The following is a 19,520-nucleotide window of genomic DNA, read 5'->3' as shown; positions in this document are numbered from 1 at the left end:
TCCTATTCCAGGACGAAGAGCAGCTTTCTGACCAGTGACCATTCCTTCTGTAGACACGCCTCAAAAGTAAAAGCTGGTGGATCATTGCGAATCACCCTTGTGGAACTCATTTCCATCCTCCAGAAAGACCTCACTTGGTTCTATTCCATCCTCCGTGGCCTAAGCCTCACTCCTCTGCTCTCTAGATGATTTAACTATGCACAAAAACGGAAACATGGACTGAAGATTTAAAACTGGCAATTATAATCAGTTGAAAGTGAAATGTATGTTTAAATCATTTTGCTTCACTTCAGGTAGTTTATTCAAAGGGATTTTTTTTATATTCGCTGTTTTAAATTTAAAAATAGTGAAGTAGAAGATATCAAGCTCCAACACTGCTATAGTCCTATGATGAATTTCAATATTTTTCTCATTCATTCTCAAATTATCTTTATAATATTATCTTTCTCTTTGCCATTCCTCAGCTTGAAGAAGTTTGGTCTGGGCCTCTTTGCAAGTGTTGGTATTAGATTTTGATCCTTTTCTCACTGTTTAAAAACAGTGATAGAAAATTAACCCCTGAATTTCTGTACACCTCTTGAAATAGATATTATGCTGAAACAAATTTGTACACATCTGGAGGCCACCAACAAGCTACCAGGTATTGCTTGAATGTTGTTTGGATGACTTGTCCTATGACGTTCACTCATTCCTTTAACTACCTGAAATGGGAAAATACCCCACAGGGGATCAGCAACCTGACAAAGGTACAGTAATTGGAGCACAGGGAATCTGTACTGAGCATTCAGATTCCTGGGTGAATATTGTTGGCAAAATATGTTTTTGGCATTATTGGCAAGGCTGCATTTATTCCTTGACTGTTTGCCCAAAGAATGAGAATATTTAAAGCAAAAACAGAAATGCAAGAAGAACTCATAAGTCAGTGTGCATGAGGAGAGCCAGGCAATGGTGATCTTTCCTCAGAACTAGGAAGTGGAGGCTTGCCATTTTAAGATAAAAGACTGTATGGAAATAGGTTGAGACAGATCAGGTATTCGTGAGCAAGGCATCTTAAAGAAATGGAATGACAAGAGGTCAGTCGTCAGCATAATCATAGGAAGAAATGGAGTGGTTTGACTGCTTTGAGACAGAATCAAGGAATAAATGTGGATAAATGGCTTGGATGATCTTTGCTGTGCAGACACTGACAAACAGCCAAGTGTGTTCGTCTTTCCAATACAGTGCCACTAAAATGTGATTCACTGGGGTAATTTTGAGTTGCGTAGCTGTGTGGAACCACATGGTAACAGTTCAGCTGATTTTCATTACTTTACAATAGAACCAAGTCAAATTACTGTGATTTGCTTTTCTAAAATGAACCTAAATAACTATTGTGTGTGAAAGAATGTAAAAATGGGACAATTTAGAAAATACAGAATCTAACTGAAAAATTGTAACTTAAGGAAACCATTGAAAATGTTGAGCATTTGGAAAGAAAAGATAGGGTTAACATTTCCATTAAGCCTTCTCGTGTCAATGTATCTTTAGAATATATAATTAGTCTGGCCTTTTAAATAGTCTGAAATTACCTTTTGTTTTAAATCCTGTGACTGATGTGCTATGTTGCTCCAGTAGTTCTGTTTCAGATTGGCAGTTCTTTTGAGATTTATTGTGAATATATCCAATCAGGTAGCTGCATTATGCCCAGGAATCCTCTTCCTATTAAATTCACATTGCTCTGGGAAATAGACCTCACCTTGCAGTGAGAAACTGTATAATGGCTGAAGTTGGAACAGCATGCAAAGTGATGGAAGAACTTGGTGGATCAGACAACATCCATGGAAAACAATAGACTGTCAACATTTCGGGCCAGAATTAGTGAGAATAGCAAGAAATGGGCAGCAATCTGAATAAAAGGGTGGGGAAGATGGGAAGAAGCACAGGCTGGCAGGTGATAGGTAGAGACATGTATGGGGGAAAATAAATGGGGGAAGAAGAAAAACTGATAGGAGGAAGGGGCTAAGAGAGATGTACTCTTGAGAAGGAAGGGGTGCAAAGGGAAGAAAGTGTGGTGATGGGCAGGTAGATAGGGTGAGGGAGGGGAAAGAGGAGGAATGAGGCCAGAGAACAAAGGGAAAGTGAGGAGGGGGTGGTTTGGAAACAGGGAAGTGGTCACCGGAAATTGGAGGTCAATGTTGATGCCACCTGGTTGGAGACTGCCAAGATGAAATATAAAGTGCTGTTTCTCCAATGTACAAGTGGTCTCAACTTGGCAATATATGAGGCCATGGGAAGTGGAATTAAAATGGATAGAGCAAAGGTGCGTCTGCATCTGATCTCCAAAGTGTAGAGGAGACTACACCGGGAGCATCAGATACAGTAACTGGCCCTTAAATATTCACAGGTGTTGGAAGTTGGGTTGCATTTATTAGTGTGATGAGATTTCCTGTTGAAGATCTACAGAAGAATCAAAAACACATTCCACATATTTGAATTTATAATTTTACTATAATAAGAAATTGATCATTTTACTACAAGAAGTAACTTTCACATTAACAATGTGTTTTTAACAAAAAAGTATACAACTGGCTTGGCTTGTCTAATTTTTTTTGTTGTTGAAGGATTTATACCAAATCTATTGATATCAGCATTGGATTAAAGGCAATCTGAAGTTGTCGGTTGAAGCAGTGATAATCCAGCCTTACAAGTCAATTCTGTGGAAGTATTTCGAAGTTTTAAGTAAAGGCCTTATTTCCCCTTTCATGGATATCAATAAACTGTTAGGTCTGCTTTGTTCATGAATGAGTGAGACAAACACCAGGCTGAGTCGAAATCAGGGTTCTTTGTTCTTTATTACCGGATTGTAACACTTGCGACTAACCATGTTAGTCGGAGAATGCATTCTGCCGTTATCAGCAAAATGGTGATTTTTTATACCCTTGGATATGTGCTTAGAACATCATCATATCATTACTTGTCCAATGACTAAAACTGTTGCTATCCTTTCCCTGCTAGCTTCCTGCCTCTCAATCCATCAATGTCTCTCTTATCTTGTAAGTACAAGGATGCATTCACATCTTGTTACAGCCCTGCACATTCCCATCTCATGATGTTTTACCTAACAAAACCCACACAGCCATTCAACCAATATGACGAAAATGTGTTTAATTAGTCACTTGATTCATTGCTGGAATTAAATATTAAACATTTGACAGTTAAAGATCACTTGTGAGGACGTTCTGAAATGTAAAAGTTGCATCATGCTCATCCTTTAATTTGAAAGTTCACAGATTGTGCTTCCTTTTTAATGTTTTCTAGTTGCCTGTGCCTCATGGGATTGCTCAGTGTAACATCAACTCCAAGGTTCCAGGAGAACTTTCTTTCCAGGTAAGAATACTGAATGGAGGCAGTAAATGCTGGAGGTAAAGAAGGGCTCAGGCCCGAAACATTGACTGCCTTTTACTTCCTACGGATGCTGCCTGAACAGCTGTGTACCATAGCAGATGCTTTAATCCAGAGCAAAGCCACAAACTGCTGGGATGAACTCAGCATATCAGGCAGTGTCTATGAAGGAAAATGGACAGTTGATGTTTCAGGTTGAAACTCTACTTCAGAACATGTATTGCATTTAAGTCCCCGTGATTCAAGCAACCAGCTACTTCAAGTGACCGACAAAAAAATTGTAGAAAATAAATAGTTAAAACTTTAAAATTGGCTCCCACTACCAGTCAGTTCGTCAATCATGCAACATGTAATCTCAAGCAACCGAAAGATTCACTCATCCAGCATCTACCAATCCTCATAGGTGCCGGAAACTGGGGGTTTTATTGTATCTTGTAGAACCATATTTTGTGGGCTGAGATAATCTGAGAGATAGTAAACAAGAAATTAACAAAATATAAATTAAATTAATCATTTTTTTTAATCGTTCGTTGCATCAACAGCGAGGTGAGGTCCTGGTTCTCAAGCAGCGCGTTGACCAATCATTCTATTGTCAAAAGGGACTTGATACTGGCATAGTTGCATCATCTCATTTGAAGCTAATCACTCCACTGAATGAGGAGGAGGTGAAAGGGACCAGCAAGGTCAGTGTGGTGTCTGTGCTTTCTATATTGGGTTGCAAAAACATAATATAGTTGAACAGGGTTAAATTCTAGTCCAAAATGACAAGTGGACTTTACAATCCAGTTTTCTGAAGAAGCTCATTATTATGATTACACATAAACCTGACTATGGATTAGGATACATTCAGGTGCACTTGTGTGGTGGAAATGAATGGTTGGTGTAGCGGTTAGCGCAACACCTTTACAGCGCCAACAATCGGAGCCAATAGAAGCTGGGCGACTGGTGCTGTAGTCCCACCCATCATAAATACGTGGCAGAGCAATGGCTGTCTTCCCTACCCATAATCCCCCACACAACTGGAACCACTCTGTTGTTCCCAGAACAGATTCAGTTGTGTAGGGGATTATGGGTAGGGAAGATGGCCATTGCTCTGCCATGTTTTGAGCCGCAGTGAGCAGCCCCGAAGGCTGAAGCAGCCTAGTGTGGCTCTCACAGCCCACACTGGCCACCCCCTGACGGCTCCCGCCCACCACCCTTGCGTTGAGGGGGTCTTGGAGGGAGAGGGGTGAGTGTGGAGATGGGTCATGGGCTTGCAGCTGCCATACATTCAGGTCAGGCAACGGAATCAACACTTTGGCGATTATCCTTCCCCAAGAAGGGTTGGAATCAGCACCTTGCATTCATAGAGGAAAATCTTTAGGTGTAAGGGCAAAGAACATCCACCTTGACAGTCAGTTGTTTTCCCTGCTTGAAAGAGGAAGTTTATGGTTGCATTTTTATTAGTATTGCTCAGCTTTTTGGAGTGCAGGTTAGATTGACAATCCTAATCATTTCCAAGCATCAATCAAGCAAAACTAATTTTATTTTAACTACACCTGACAAAGTACTGATAATTTTAGTCATGCATATTTTGGTGTATAAATACAACCTATTTTCTGTTCAGATTGGTGCCAGTCACCAACAATCTTGCCTGTTTCCTAATTTAAAATAATTTTATCAGTTATATCTGAAATATGACTGATATTTTCTTATAACTGGCACTGTAATCAATTTAAAAAATAATTTTTATAGCCTTCATCAGTTGTAAAGACACAACAAATTTTGATTTCTGATCTAACCAGTAACTTTATAATTTATTCTAAAATTTTCACAATTTCACAAATGCAAATTAAATTTCAGTTGCTTAAGCAATACTAACTTGCAATTGGATGATTTGTCAGATTTTAACGTGAGGCAATGCCTTGCTTCAGATGGACCATTTTGGGGGTGTCAGGCCTTGTTTCAAACTTTGCCGCACATATTGCTGTGTAAAGTTAAAGAGAAAAGTCTGCAGATGCAGTGATTGCAGTGCAATACACAGAAGTGCTGGAGAAACTTAGCATCTATAGGAAGTAAAGTGGAACCAATATTTTGGGTTTGAGCCACCACCAGACACATCTTCCTCTCTCTCTTTTCCTTTCTAGTTTCTGCAGGGACCACTCCCACCCAGACTCCCTTGACCACTCATTCCTTCCCACCAACTGTCCCCTTGGTATCTACCCCTGTGACCGCAAGAAAAGCTACACTGTGCTCGCACCTCCTCCCTCACTACCATTCTGGGCCCTAAGCACTTCACTACAGGGATCATCCGGTGCTCCTGCTGTGGCCTCCTCTACATCGGAGAAATCGGATACAGACTGGAGATCAGTTCATTGAGGAGCTTCGCTCCGTCCACTGCAATAACAGGGGGCTCCCAGTGCTCAGCCATTTTAATTCCGCACACCTTACCCACGCCAACATGTCTATTCATGGCCTCATGCACTGCCAAACTAAGGCTATCTGCAAATTGGAGGAACAACAGCTCATATTCTGTGTGGTAAACCTCCGATCAGATGGCATTAACATTGACCTCCAGTTTATACCCCATCTCTCGCTCTCTCCCCCTCCCCCATCTCTCTATCACCTTTCCTCCAGCTCACCACCGACTTCCCTTCCCTCTCCATTCAGAGAGCTACCCCCCCCCACTCACCTCAGTTTTTTTCTCTTTACCCTCCCACCTATGACCCATGACCTCTTACCTGTATTCCTCCCACCTCTCCTTCCCCTACATTTTTTCTCCGGCACCTGTCTGCTTTTTCCGCATACCTTGATGAAGGGCTCAGGCCCAAAACGTTGGGTGCTGTGTGATCTGCTGAGTTTTTTTTTAAATTTAGACATGCAGCATGATAACAGGCCCATCCGACCCACAAATCTATGCTGCCTTAAATACCCCAATTAACCTACAATCCCAGTAGATTTTGAAGAGTGGGAGGAAACCCATGTGGACATGAGGAGACACACAAACTCCTTACAGGGCCGGATTCTAATCCAGGTCACTGGTGCTGTAATAGTGTTGCGCTAACCACTACACTAACCAAGCCACCCACAAATAGAGATAATTTGTATCTTTTAAGTTAAAATTAAAACAATAGTAATTAAGAATAGAGGAAATACAAGCAGGAGCAAGTCATTCAAACTTTTATTTCTATTCTCCCTCTATTGAGATTAAGACCAGAATGCCACTTTCCTGTACACACTGTTTACTTTGTTCATTTAATGTCCAAAATCTATTTATCTCTGCCTTGAATATAATCAGTGATTTAGCCTTCACAGCCTAGTTGGAGAATTCTCAATACTTACTGCTTCCTTAGTGTTGACCCTTTATGTTAAGATTAATCATGATTTGAGACATGACGAACACAGGAAATAATATTCCTGCCAGCCCCATTACAAATTTTTGTGTTTTAATCAAATCACCTCTCGTTCTTCGAAACTCTGGCTGTTCGATCTCTCCTCAAAAGACAACTTCCCTTTCACCTTACTGCTCTTTCACCCAATCCATCCTGGGGATCCATCAAGTGAACTTTTGATGTGCTGCCTTTTCCATCATTACATCTTTCATTAGATAAGGAAATTAGCTCTGTAGACCATATTTTAGTTGGAGTCGTACCTCAGTTCCAGCATAGTTGCAGTAATGTGTACTTGCGTAAACCCTCTTTTAATAAAGGCCATTACAGTGCCATGTTTTCTAATTGCTTGCTTTTTCTGTTCTGTGAATTTTATTGCCATATGTTGAGGACTAAGGGTTCTCTGAGTATCAAGACATTTCAAGCCTGAAATATTTTTAAAACTTCTTCTAGCAAAGTGATTGACCTGTCTCCTACCCTCTCTGCTCCATTTCTACCTTTGCTCTCTTTCCCACCCTCTTTTATAATTTAATTCAACCTATACTATTGCAATTTTTTTAATGACTTACCCATGGATAAATACACAATCATACAGCATGAAAATGGGGCCTTTGGCCCAAAATTTCCAACACCAACCCAAACATTCCACTCACACCAGTCCCACCTGCCTGCATTTGGTCCTATCCCTCTAAACCTATCCTATCCTTGTATCTGTCCATTTTTTCTTAAACATTATAATAGTACCTGCCTCGACCACATCTTCCAGCAGCCCGTTCCATACACTCACTACCCTCTGTGTAAAAAAACCAAGTTATTTCTCAGATTCCTGTTAAATCTCTTCCCCCTCACCTGAAACCTGTGTCATCTGGATACCGATTCCCCTACTCTGGGCAAAAAATTCTCTGCGTTCGTGTGATCTATTCCTCTCATGATTTTATGCACCTCACTGAGATTACCGCTCATCGTCTTGTGTCCTAAGGACTAAAGAATATATTGTAGTGACTACTCCATTAGAACTACTAAATCAATTCACCAGACACAGTGTAAGTTAGCAAAGACCTTTATTCAAATTTGCCTCCTCTTTTAAATCCCTTCCGACTCGGACACCTGGGACCACAAGTAATGTCACCTCATGACTACAACTCACCTGAAGGGCGCGTGTCTTAAAGACGACGGGAGCCCTACGCCATTTTGTACCCAACTCCCCATTGCTCCATGATCTGCCACGCAGCCCCCTGGCCGCTCGGCCCACCACATGACAATAAACTCATTCTCTCATCTCATTGAGTGTATATGCTCTATCCCTATTCAATTTCCAAAAAATGCATCTTCTGGGATTAAATACCATCTACTAATGCTCTATCAAACTTTCCATTTGAATGATGTTCTGCTATAACTTTGCATAACCTTCCTTGCTATCCACATCCCTACCAATTTTTCAAAATCAGAATTTATTGTCATAAACAAGTCATGAAATTTGTTTTTTTGTGGCAGCATCATAGAGCAAACATTCATATTATAACCATCTTACAACATTACTATAAATAAAAAAATTTAAATAATAGTGAACGAAAAGTAAGGCAATGTCTTTTGTTCGTTGATTATTCAGGAATCTGATGGCAGTGGGAAAAAAGGTGTCCTTGTGCCACTGTGTGCTCATCTTTAGGCTCCTGTACCTTTTCCCCGAGGGTAGCAGAGTGAAGAGGGCATGGCCTGGGTGGTGGGGGTCTGCATTTTTACAACACTGCCTCATGTAGATGTCCTCGATGGAGTGAAGTCTGGTGCCTGTGATGTTGCAGGCTGAGTTAACAACCATCTGGAGTTTATTCTTGTCCTGAGAGTTGGCATCTCCATACCAAGCAGTGATGCAACCACCAAGAAGTTTTGCAGAATTTTTGTTGACATACCGAATCTCCTCAGACACCTCACAAAGTATAGCCACTGGCAAGCTTTCTTCGTGATTGCATCAACATGAAGGCTCCAGGACAAATCCTTGGAGAAGTTGACCCAGGAATTTGAAGTTCTTGACCATCTCCACTACTGAGTCCTTGATGAGGACTGGGTTGTGTTCCCCTGACTTCCTCCTGAAGTTCACAATCATCTCCTTGGTTTTGCTGACATTAAATGGAAGGTTGTTGTTACACCATTCAATAAGCTGATCTATCTCCCTTCCTCTACGTTTCCTCTTTGCCGTTTGTGATTCTGTCGACAACTGTGGTGTCATTGGCAAACTTTTAGATAGCATTGGAATTGTGCCTGGCCACATAATCATGGGTGTATAATGTGTAGAGCAGTGGGCTAAGCACATATCCTTGGGGTGTGCCTGTGTTTTTGTGTCATCCACGCATTTACTAATCATACCTCCTCTGTTCAAATTCAAGCCATAAATATATATATCACAAACAGCAAGGGTCTAGCACAGATCCCTGCAGTACGTTACTGGTCACAGTGGACCAATCAGGAAAAAAAAATCTTTCCACCATTATCCTCTGCCTCTTATCACCAAGCCAGTTTTAGATCCAGTCAGGCAGCTCACCTTGAACTCTTTGGCTTGTCCTTCTGCAGCAACTAACCTTGTGGGCTGTTCAGGAACAGTTGATATGATTTTTATGATAGTTTGTTCTGATTTATTTGAACTTTTTTTTTGCTTTTGGGTTTTATTGGTAAATTTGTCTTTTTTGAAAAGAAAGCATTTCAATTTTCTTTCTCCGTGTTTTTAGAAATTGTTCACCTCTGATCTGCAGTTTGTAGACTGCAGTTCTCCCCATGCGCTGGTGCTGCATGACTTCACAGCAGGTAAGGAACTCTGCCACATTAGACAAGAATTCCCAGTTTCTTCACTGGGAGGTGTATGTTTCAACTTGGTCCACATCATTGGTTCTTTGGCTGAATTCGTAAAATGAAGAGGAAACTAAATGTTTTTTTTTGAAACTTTATTTATTAATTTTAACATATGAAGAAAATAAGTAATTCACGTACAGAAAAAATACAAAATAAAGTAATACAAGTACAAAGTAACATAGTTAATACAATACCAATCTCGGCATCTCCCCCTAACAACTAAAAACTAAGACTAAAAAAAAAACTATTTTTAACCCCTAAACCCCCCCCTCCCCACCCCCACGATAAAGAGTGAAGAATTAATACTATTAGTATAATTAAAAAAATAAAAAATATATATCTTTAAAAAATTAGATATATATAAAAAAAACAAAAAAAATAATTAAATATTAATTATTAATCCAAAAAAATTTATTATATAAGAATATATATGAAAAAAAACAAAAACAAAAAGAACTTAAACAAAAAAAACCAACTAATAATAAAAAAACTAAAAAAAAAGAAAAAAAAGAAAAAAGAAAACATATATATAGAAAAAATATATAATAAAAAAAAGTTTTTTTAAAGAAAAAAAATGATTAATTCAAACTTATTTAAATTGTATATAATCAATAAATGGGCTCCACTTTAACTCATAAAAAGACATCTTATCTTGTATAGAAAAAGATATTCTTTCCATAACCAAACAAAACTTCATCTCTGAATACCACCTATCTAAAGACAATACATTTCTATTCTTCCAAGTAATCGCTATACATTTCTTAGCCACTGCCAGCGCTAAGTAAATAAAAGAGATCTGGTAATTATCTAATTCTAAATCAATCAACGGTTGCATATTCCCTAATAAAAATATATCAGGGTCTAATACAATATGAAGATTATATAGATTATTAAATACAAATTGAATACCTTTCCAAAATTGTTGTAACCGATCACACAACCAAACAGCGTATAAAAAAGTACCAGAAACCTGATCACAACGAAAACAAAGATCTGACTTACTAAAACCAAATTTTTTAAATTTTTCGGGTGTTAAATATAATTGATGTATAAAACTATAATTAATCATCGCCAATCTAGCATTAATCAATTTTCGAACACTATTACGGCAGATTTCAGACCAATCTTCTTCAGTTATTGTTAAACTTAAATCTTTTTCCCATTTCATTTTATCTTTATCCCAATCTATTTTACTTTCACTTTCCAACAAAATACGATACAAACCTGATATATAACCCTTTTTTGGAAATGAGAGCACATATTTCTCAAAATCAGTTTCAGACAGTAAATTCATTTGACGACCACACACCTGTTTTACAAAAGATCTTAACTGATAATACACAAATATAGAATAACCACTTTAACGAAAAATATTGGTACATCATAAGTTCGTAACAAATTTTTATTCCATCGAAATAAAAATTCATTCGAAAATTTTTCAGAAATAACTGCCAATTCTATCTGTGCCCAACTAGGCGTATCTTGTGTGGCCATTAATGCGCTAAGAAACCTAAATTGAGCTGCTTCATCATAAAATTGAAAGTTAGATAGCCGTAACCCTCCAAATTGAAAATCCCACATCAATTTTTTCAATGCCACCCTAGGAAATTTTCCTTTCCACAAAAAATCCCTAATTACTTTATATAAATCCTTAAAAAATCTTTTTTTGTAAACAACAAGGAATTGATTCAAATAAATATTGGATACGAGGAAAAATATTCATTTTTATAGTATTAATTCTTCCTAATAAACCCAAAGGTAAATCTTTCCATTTAACTAAATCTGCCTTAATCTTCTTCATTAAAGGAAGATAATTAAGTGACTATAAATTTTGGTAGTCAGTATAACATTAATTCCCAAATATTTAATTTGTTTCGTCCACTTCAAATTCGTAATATTTCTAAACATTGAATAATCATCTTTACTAATTGATAAAATTTCACTTTTAGTCCAATTAACCTTATAACCAGATAATTGACCATAAATCTCTAAGGAATCTTGAAGTGCTGGCAGAGAAACATCAGGATCCACCAAATACAGCAAAATGTCATCTGCAAATAAATTTATTTTATAATCTTCATTCAAGACTCTCATACCTTTGATACTATCATTCTGACGTATTAATTGTGCTAGAGGTTCAATAACTAAAGCAAACAAGGCGGGTGATAATGGACATCCTTGTCTAGTAGATCTTGTTAAATTAAAGGATCCTGAAAGCAAACCGTTAGTAACAACTCTAGCTTTCAGACCATTATACAGAGCCCTAATCATACCAATAAATGAGAGACCAAACGAAAACTTTTCAAGTACTTTAAATAAAAACTTCCATTCTACTCTATCGAATACCTTTTCTGCATCCAATGAAACCACCATTGGATAATTCTTCTGAGATTTAGATCTATTTATCAAAGTAATTAATCGTAGAATATTATCCGAAGCATACCTATTTTTTATAAAACCTGTTTGATCACGATGTATTATCTTTGGTAAATACTGAGCCAACCTATTAGCCATAACTTTAGCCACTATTTTATAGTCTACATTTAACAAAGATATAGGACGGTAAGAAGCTACTTGTAAGGGATCTTTATCTTTTTTTGGTATAACTGTAATTATAGCAATAGAACAGGACTCAGGTAATTGAAAAGTATCATAAAGTTGTTGTATTACATTCTTAAATAAGGAAGATATATCAACATAAAAAGTCTTGTAAAACTCAATAGAAAAACCATCTCCACCAGGCACTTTTCCATTTGGCATATCTTTTATAGCCATTTCAATTTCACTATCCATAAAAGGTTTATCTAACTCTTGTCTGTCTTCTTGAGATAACTGTGGTAAATTAATATTTTTCAAAAAAGAGTCTATTGCATCTTCTTTTATCTCTTTACATTCAGTCAAATAAAGTTTTTTGTAAAAATTACAAAATTCATCGTTAATTTCTTTTTGACTAAAAGTAATACCCGATTTATTTCTAATAGCTGGTATAATCCTAGATAACTGTTCTTTTTTTAATTGCCAAGCTAATACTTTATGAGCTTTCTCACCCCATTCATAAAATTTATTTTTTGAACGATTCAACAGACATTCAAATCGATATGACTATAACTTATTATACTTCAACTTTAAATTAGTTAATTGGATCTTTTGGAATTCAGTAGCTTTCTTTTGAAATTCTTTTTCACAGATTGTTATTTTCTTCTCCAAATCCTCAGTTTCTCTAACTCAGTTTGGATGCATAACTGATAATTTGACCTCGTAAAAAAGCTTTCATTGCGTCCCACAAAACAAACTGATCAGAAACAGAGTGAACATTATTAGCAATGAAATCCTCAATTTGTTTTCTCAAATAAACAATAAATTCTGGCTTTTGTAGTAACATAGTATTAAACCTCCATCTTAAAGTATGTTGTGTAACTTGAGAACTTTGATATTCCAGTAATAACAATGAATGGTCCGAGACTAACCTTATAATCCACAGATATAACCTTATCCTGTAAATGTGCCGAAATTAAAAAATAATCAAGTCTTGAAAAAGAATTATGTCGAGAAGAATAAAAAGAAAAGTCTTTCTGTGTAGGATTAAATCTATGAACTAAATGTTATTTGTTTTCATTTTGACAAATATTCTGATGCACGTACCAAGATGATGTGGGGATGGAATGAATTCCAAAGATGAGTTTAATAGCATACATGTATGATGCAGCAGAAGATCTTTCTGAGACACGAATAAAATTATAGGTTTATGACTTGCAGTGTGACTCTCTCCAAGGGCCAAAAATTGTTTGTGGGAGCTGACTCCAACACTTTTCATTATTGGAAGACGAATGGGTATTTTGTAGTCAATTGAATAAAATAGGTATGTGGGTGAAGTTTGGTATCTTACTATTTGGTTTCTCTTTCTGGATTAAATAGTAAGAGGGTAGCTCCCCTTAGAGACCAAAGGGATAATCTCTGTGCAGAGTCAGGAGACGTGAAGGTTCTAAATGAGTTTTCCTCATCTGTATTCACCAAGACTTGGGAGGTGGTGAAAGAGGGATATAGAATGAAAGATTTGGGACAGTATGCTGGAAGTTTGAAAAAAGCTGGTTGGACCACAATTGAAATATGTTGTGCAGTTCTGGTGATCACACTATAGAACAGATGTGGTTGCACAAGAGAGGATGCAGAGGAGATTCACCAGAATGTTCCCTGGATTGGAGGACTTGTGAATGAGGTTGAGTGGTGGCCTGTAGAAATAGATACAGATATAACAGGCATAGTCAGAATCTTTTTCCCAGCCCAGAGGTTTAAAAAAAAGGAAATAGGTTAAAGGCTAAAAAGGAGATCTGAAAGGCAGGTTTTTTTCTTACACAGAGAATGATTGATATTTGCAACTCACTCCCAGAGGAAATAGTGGAATCAGATATATTCACTACATTTAAGAGACATTTACTAGAAAGATAAAAAGCTAATGTGTATGGTCACATTTTGACTTCCTTTGTCCAGGTCCTGGGTGGTGCTCCATTCTTCAGCAAACATACTGTAAAGAATGGAGAACTCAGACACTTTAGTTTCTCCAGTGCTCCTTTATTATACACAAGCATGGTGGGAAGTCCATCACCCCTGCCCCTTAAGGAATCCAGGAGCTCTCCAAACATACAAATGCATGGATTTAATCTCTCCAACACTATCTGACATTAACCAATCTCAAAACAGTCACCTCCTTGGCAGAGCCCATCAGCATTAATCTATACAATGTCCATTTGTGGATCAATCACACAGACCTATCCCCTAATTCTTGTAAGTTACATGAGTCTAGAGAGAAATATAACTGTGTAAATTCATCAAGTCAAATTGCTGTTACCAGGAAACCCAGAGCCTCTCACTGTCCTTGGTCAGGGCTAATGGAATTTTTGTTTGCTGTTGTTGCCAGGCAACACACATCCTAGACTCCCTTCACTGCCCTTTAGTTATTTGCAACCGTCCCAGCGTGAGCATTAACCAAGTTGTACCATATTCATTAATCAACTCCAATCTAAACCAGAAAGACCCTTATCACTACAATGACGAATGGGTTAAAGTGCTCAGCAGAGTGATTTCCCAGTCTGTGCCCAGTCTCTCTGATGTAGAGAAGACCTCAAAGGGAGCACCAGATGTAGTAATTGAGCTGAATTCCCTCAGCAACATTCAGTACTTGGACGTGGATGGTTGATGCAGGGCCTTGGGTCAGGGACACTGCTGGAGAATTAGCAAGGGTTAGCAGAGGACATGGTGAGGTGAGATGGGGGAAAGAAGTTACAAAGTGAAAAGTAGAGGAGAAAGGAACGGAAGGGAGTTGGTCCGGGACTGCTCCCTCCGTGATTCCCTCAGGTACTCATCCCTCCTCACCAATTCTGCCCCACCCACCCAGCACCTTCCCCTGTGGTCACAAGAGGTTCCACACTTGCACCCACACCTCCTCCCTCACCACAGTCCTGGGCCCCAAACAGGCTTTTCAAGTGAAGCAGCAATTGTATATCCGCAGGACTGATTTACTGCATCTGGCACCCCTTTGTGGCCTTCTGTACATTGGAGAGACTGGGCGCAGAAAATCTTCACTCCATCCGCACCAGTGAAAGGGACTTCCCAGTAATTAACCATTTCAGTTCTGTGTCTCACTCCCACACTCGCATGCCTGTCCGTGGTCTTATATACTATCCCACCAAGACCACTCGCAATTTGGAGGAATAACACCTGATTTTCCATCTGGGCATTCTCCAGTCAGATGGCATTAACATCAACTTTTCCAGTTTCTACTAACCTGCTCTCCTCTCCCCCTTCCCTTCCTATTTCCAGCTCTCCTCCCCCCTTCCCTCTCTGTTCACCCTGCCATCCCTCCTCCCCTTGATCACTGCTGTCCCCTTCTCCCTTCTCCACCTATCACCTCCTGCCTTTGCAACCATGCCTCCCCCCACTCTTGTTCAGATGCCTGCCAACATTTTCCCTACCTTGATGAAGGGCTCAAGCCCAAAACATCGGTTATGTATTTTTACCTTTGCAATATAAAGGACACTATTTGTCCTGCTGAGTTTCTCCAGCTTTGTGCTTTTACTTCAACCACAGTATCTACAGATTTTCATGTTTCACTTTTCCCAGTCACTGTGGCTTCCATAAGATGAAACAATACAGTTAAACAAGAAAATCTGAGGATGCTGGGGTCCAGTGGAATACACAAAAATGCTGGAGAAACTCGGCAGGTGACACAGCATTCAACATTTCAGGCCTGAGTCCTTCCTCAAAAAATATGGGAATACTCCCAAGGAAGGCCTTGAGCCCAAAATGTCGATCGCCCTTTGGTTTCAGATGGATGGTGAGTGACCTACTGAGTTTCTTCAGCATTATTGTGTACTGACAACAATGCAGGCCACTGACTCCTGGATCTGTACCCTCATTGCTTTTCAACATCCTCTGTCCTCTTGAACATGTTCCTTTTCGATTGAACCTGCTTCTAGATTAAATATATTTTTTTAAATGTCGGGCCTGTATTTTTTGTTAGACTGTTATTTCCTTGTTGTGGAATGACTGTTGGTACTAAGTTTAGAGGCAATGCCTATTGTTAATTAAGGAAGCAATCATGAAATTACTTATGTTATTTTTCTTCCAGATCAAAATGACGAATTGAATCTGAAGGCAGGAGACACAGTATGCTTGCTGAAGAAGATGGACAAGGATTGGTTTAGTGGGAAGTGCAAGGGACATACTGGGATTTTTCCAGCCAACTTTGTCAAAGTTATTGTAAGTTGTGATTCACTTAATCGCAAAGCCTTTTTTATTCTATCTTTCACTCTCATTATCTCTTTTTCTTGATTCTATTTTCTTCATGAACTTTCTCCTTGCAATTTTTTCTTGATTTTTAAAAAATTTTTCTTTATCTTTGTCAATGTCTTCTTCCAGCTTTTGCAAACTGAGGGACATCAAGATTTTTCTTGGTTGACAGAGGAAAGAAAATGGTATTTTTTTTAACTATTTGATACTGTATAAAATATTCATTTATTCAGGGGGAGGGCAAACAAATTCAGATGGGAGCTGCACTTTTCCTCAGGGTGAATGTGTACTACTCTAGAGGATACCCTTTTAGGAGCAGGAGAGGAAGTTTAATGGAGACATGGGGGTAGGGGGGGAAAGCCTTTTACACAATGAGTGGCGGGGGGCAAGCCTTTTACACAATGAGTGGCGGGGGGCAAGCCTTTTACACAATGAGTGGCGGATGCCTGGAATGGGTTGGCAGTAGTGTTGAGAGCAGGTACAATAGTAGCATTTGGGACACTTCTTGATAGACATGTGAATGTGAAGGGATGGGCCAATATCAAGTGGAAGCAGCAAAATTTTAGTCTGATTTGGACATTGTGTTTGGCAGAGATAAGTGGGCTGAAGGGCCTGTTCCAATGCTGTACTGTTCTATGTTTTCCCCATCAGTTGGGAAGAACTGTGAACCATTTCTCTAATTCAGAGGATGATCCTTGTGCTCAATGTTCACAAGGCAAAGATCCTCTGCCAACTTGCGCCTGCTTTATCATTCTACTCCACAACATAAAGGTTCGTGTTGCAACTCTGGAAAACAAGGACCATGACCCATGTGTTAGACAATGGCAGAAGCTGAAGATAAAATTTACTATTGCCTTGAATGCACCAGGCACAGCCTTTGAACAAGGGTTTTTGAATATTAATACCTCAGAAAGGAGCAAAACTATTGGTGTACTGGCAGCAATAATCTCGGAATTCCTAATGCTTCTAAGACCCGGACCTGCCTATTGTAGGCACCTCAATGCAGAGGATTAAGATTCCTCTGCAAAATCCTGCAATTCACTGGAAGGAGAAGCAACTCAAATGTGAAAGCCTTGAGCACGTCACGTCTTTTGCATGCCTGATACCAAACTTTCAAAATAGACACTGTGACAGGAAATGATTATGAGGTGGATAAAAGGAAATATTCAAGGATTGTAAGTCGATTTTTTTGGAAAAAATGCAACCTCCTCACTGGCTCTTGAAAACCCCAGGTCCTTGACCATTCCAAGTGGAGAGGAACTTTCTGGATGGCATGAATAAACCTCATCTATTTTTAGGAACCCAACCTAAACAGTGGAAGGAGTGTACCACGCCACAACTACCCGTCTGTTTAGCCCATCAAGCACTTAAAAAACAAAAATCTCAACATTCTGAAGAAGGGTTTCACAGTGGCCTCATCAATTACTGCAGGGTCCACAAAACTGGGGTGCAGTGGTCCTGAGAAACACCCTTGGAAGAAAGAAGTTGATGTTCTTTTCTCACTGATGTACCTATACACCACTTCCAACAAGGATCACCATGATAAATCTGGCCTAATAATATCTCCTTCCTTACTAACAGCATTTAAGACTGGGCCTCTGTGATAGTACAGATTCTATCACCGATGTGTATATGTACAGATTCTAGTGTAGGATGACTGCGATTGGCTGAGAGCGTAGCCACGCCTACTGGCACGTCTTAAAGGATTGCTCCTAGCCAGACCAAGTCATTCTGGACTGGTCGACCTATATGTGATATGCTCTAGTCTTCTAGTTAATAAAAGCCTTGGTTTGGATCAACAAGTCTTTGATTCTTTCGATGCGCTCTACAGCCTCCAATTTTCATCTTCTTTTCCCTCTTTAAGAAATCGTCTGACTCCATATATTCCAAAATCATTGTCATCATGGCCATCCCTCATAGTCAAGGATGGTGGCCTTCATTCCATTGATCCACAGAGCGAAGACACTTGTGCGTGTATTTGTTTGACATGTACTTGATGTTGCACTCCAAGAAGCACACGATACTTCACTAATCAACCAACTCGTTCCAATGGCATAGAAACCACGATGATTGGAGCTGATGGATTTGTTGGAGCCTTCATCCGCCTTCACAGCTATTGAGTTCAGAGTAACGTCATCTGCCTGTTTCACCGTTGAAGACTTGGTTGGATTGTTCTTTGTCAGGGACCTCACCCTCGACCTTACTGTCATGGCTGACTGGGTGACCCTACCAGGAGCATAGCTCCAGACAGCATCACTCTTGGGTTCACAGGACTCAGACGGCATCACTCTTGGGATCACAGGACCACATAAACTTCTCCACCACGACAAGGTGGCAATCCACAGAGAAGATTTCAAAATAGACCAGATGAGATTGGGAACTGTCCAGGTTGGAAAATTAATATTTAAGGAGTAGATATTCAATCTCATTCAGTCATTGTTATCAACGTTACATCTCTGATAACACTGGACAACAATTATTTTCAAAAGATTAGCTTCCTGAAAATAAATGGAGGTTTATGATAGACAACTTCAAGCTGAACTTGAATGTAATTTCAGATTTGGTGTATCATGTAGGAAGTTGGAGAAACATTAAATTAAACTTTTATTGAATTTTCCATGTTTAATTGCACAATGATGCTGACATATTGCATTAGTTCAACTGACCTAAAAAATGTTTTGTCGCTGATTTTCGTTTGTACTCAGCATTTGATGCCTCTTGTGTCAGTGTCCAACAATAGTCGGCCAGCAATGATGAATTGCAGTTGCCCTGATACCACTTCTCCATGTGCCCTGCTGAAACATCTCACCATATTCATCACTGACATCTTTGCTGCGTTGAAACTTCCTTTTTTAAACTTTGTTTACTTCTCACACTATGAACCATATTAATTAAAATACACACAAACATTTCCCTCTTGAATATACACAGTGTCATTTTCTCCCCTTTTTCCCCCCCCTCTCTTCCCTCCTTCCTTCCCACCCCCCTCCAAACCCATTAAACGTTCAACATACACAAAACAATAAATCCATTAAACAATGTCATCACAATGAAAATAAACAAGAAAATTGTGTCATCTACTTTTACACGCTGGGTCAGTTCATTTCGTCTTCTTCTCATTCTATCATTTTAGGGGGTTAAGGT

At 39.0% G+C, this 19,520-nt stretch overlaps 1 protein-coding gene across 9 annotated transcripts in view; it reads left to right on the top strand.

The window, feature by feature from the left end:
• Window positions 1–19,520, top strand: part of sh3d19 (SH3 domain containing 19) — a 255,194-nt gene that overhangs the window by 211,814 nt on the left and 23,860 nt on the right. For all 9 annotated transcript variants that reach the window (XM_069926446.1, XM_069926443.1, XM_069926440.1 and 6 more), the window contains 4 exons: window positions 3,298–3,366; window positions 3,924–4,064; window positions 9,470–9,545; window positions 16,216–16,346. In XM_069926446.1, the coding sequence (XP_069782547.1) occupies window positions 3,298–3,366; window positions 3,924–4,064; window positions 9,470–9,545; window positions 16,216–16,346 (417 nt within the window). The remainder of the gene's footprint in view (window positions 1–3,297; window positions 3,367–3,923; window positions 4,065–9,469; window positions 9,546–16,215; window positions 16,347–19,520) is intronic.

Source organism: Narcine bancroftii, chromosome 3 (assembly GCF_036971445.1).
Source record: "Narcine bancroftii isolate sNarBan1 chromosome 3, sNarBan1.hap1, whole genome shotgun sequence".
NCBI lineage: Eukaryota > Metazoa > Chordata > Chondrichthyes > Torpediniformes > Narcinidae > Narcine > Narcine bancroftii.
The sequence above is the reverse complement of the archived record's forward strand: the minus strand, read 5'-3'. Positions and strand labels throughout refer to the sequence as shown.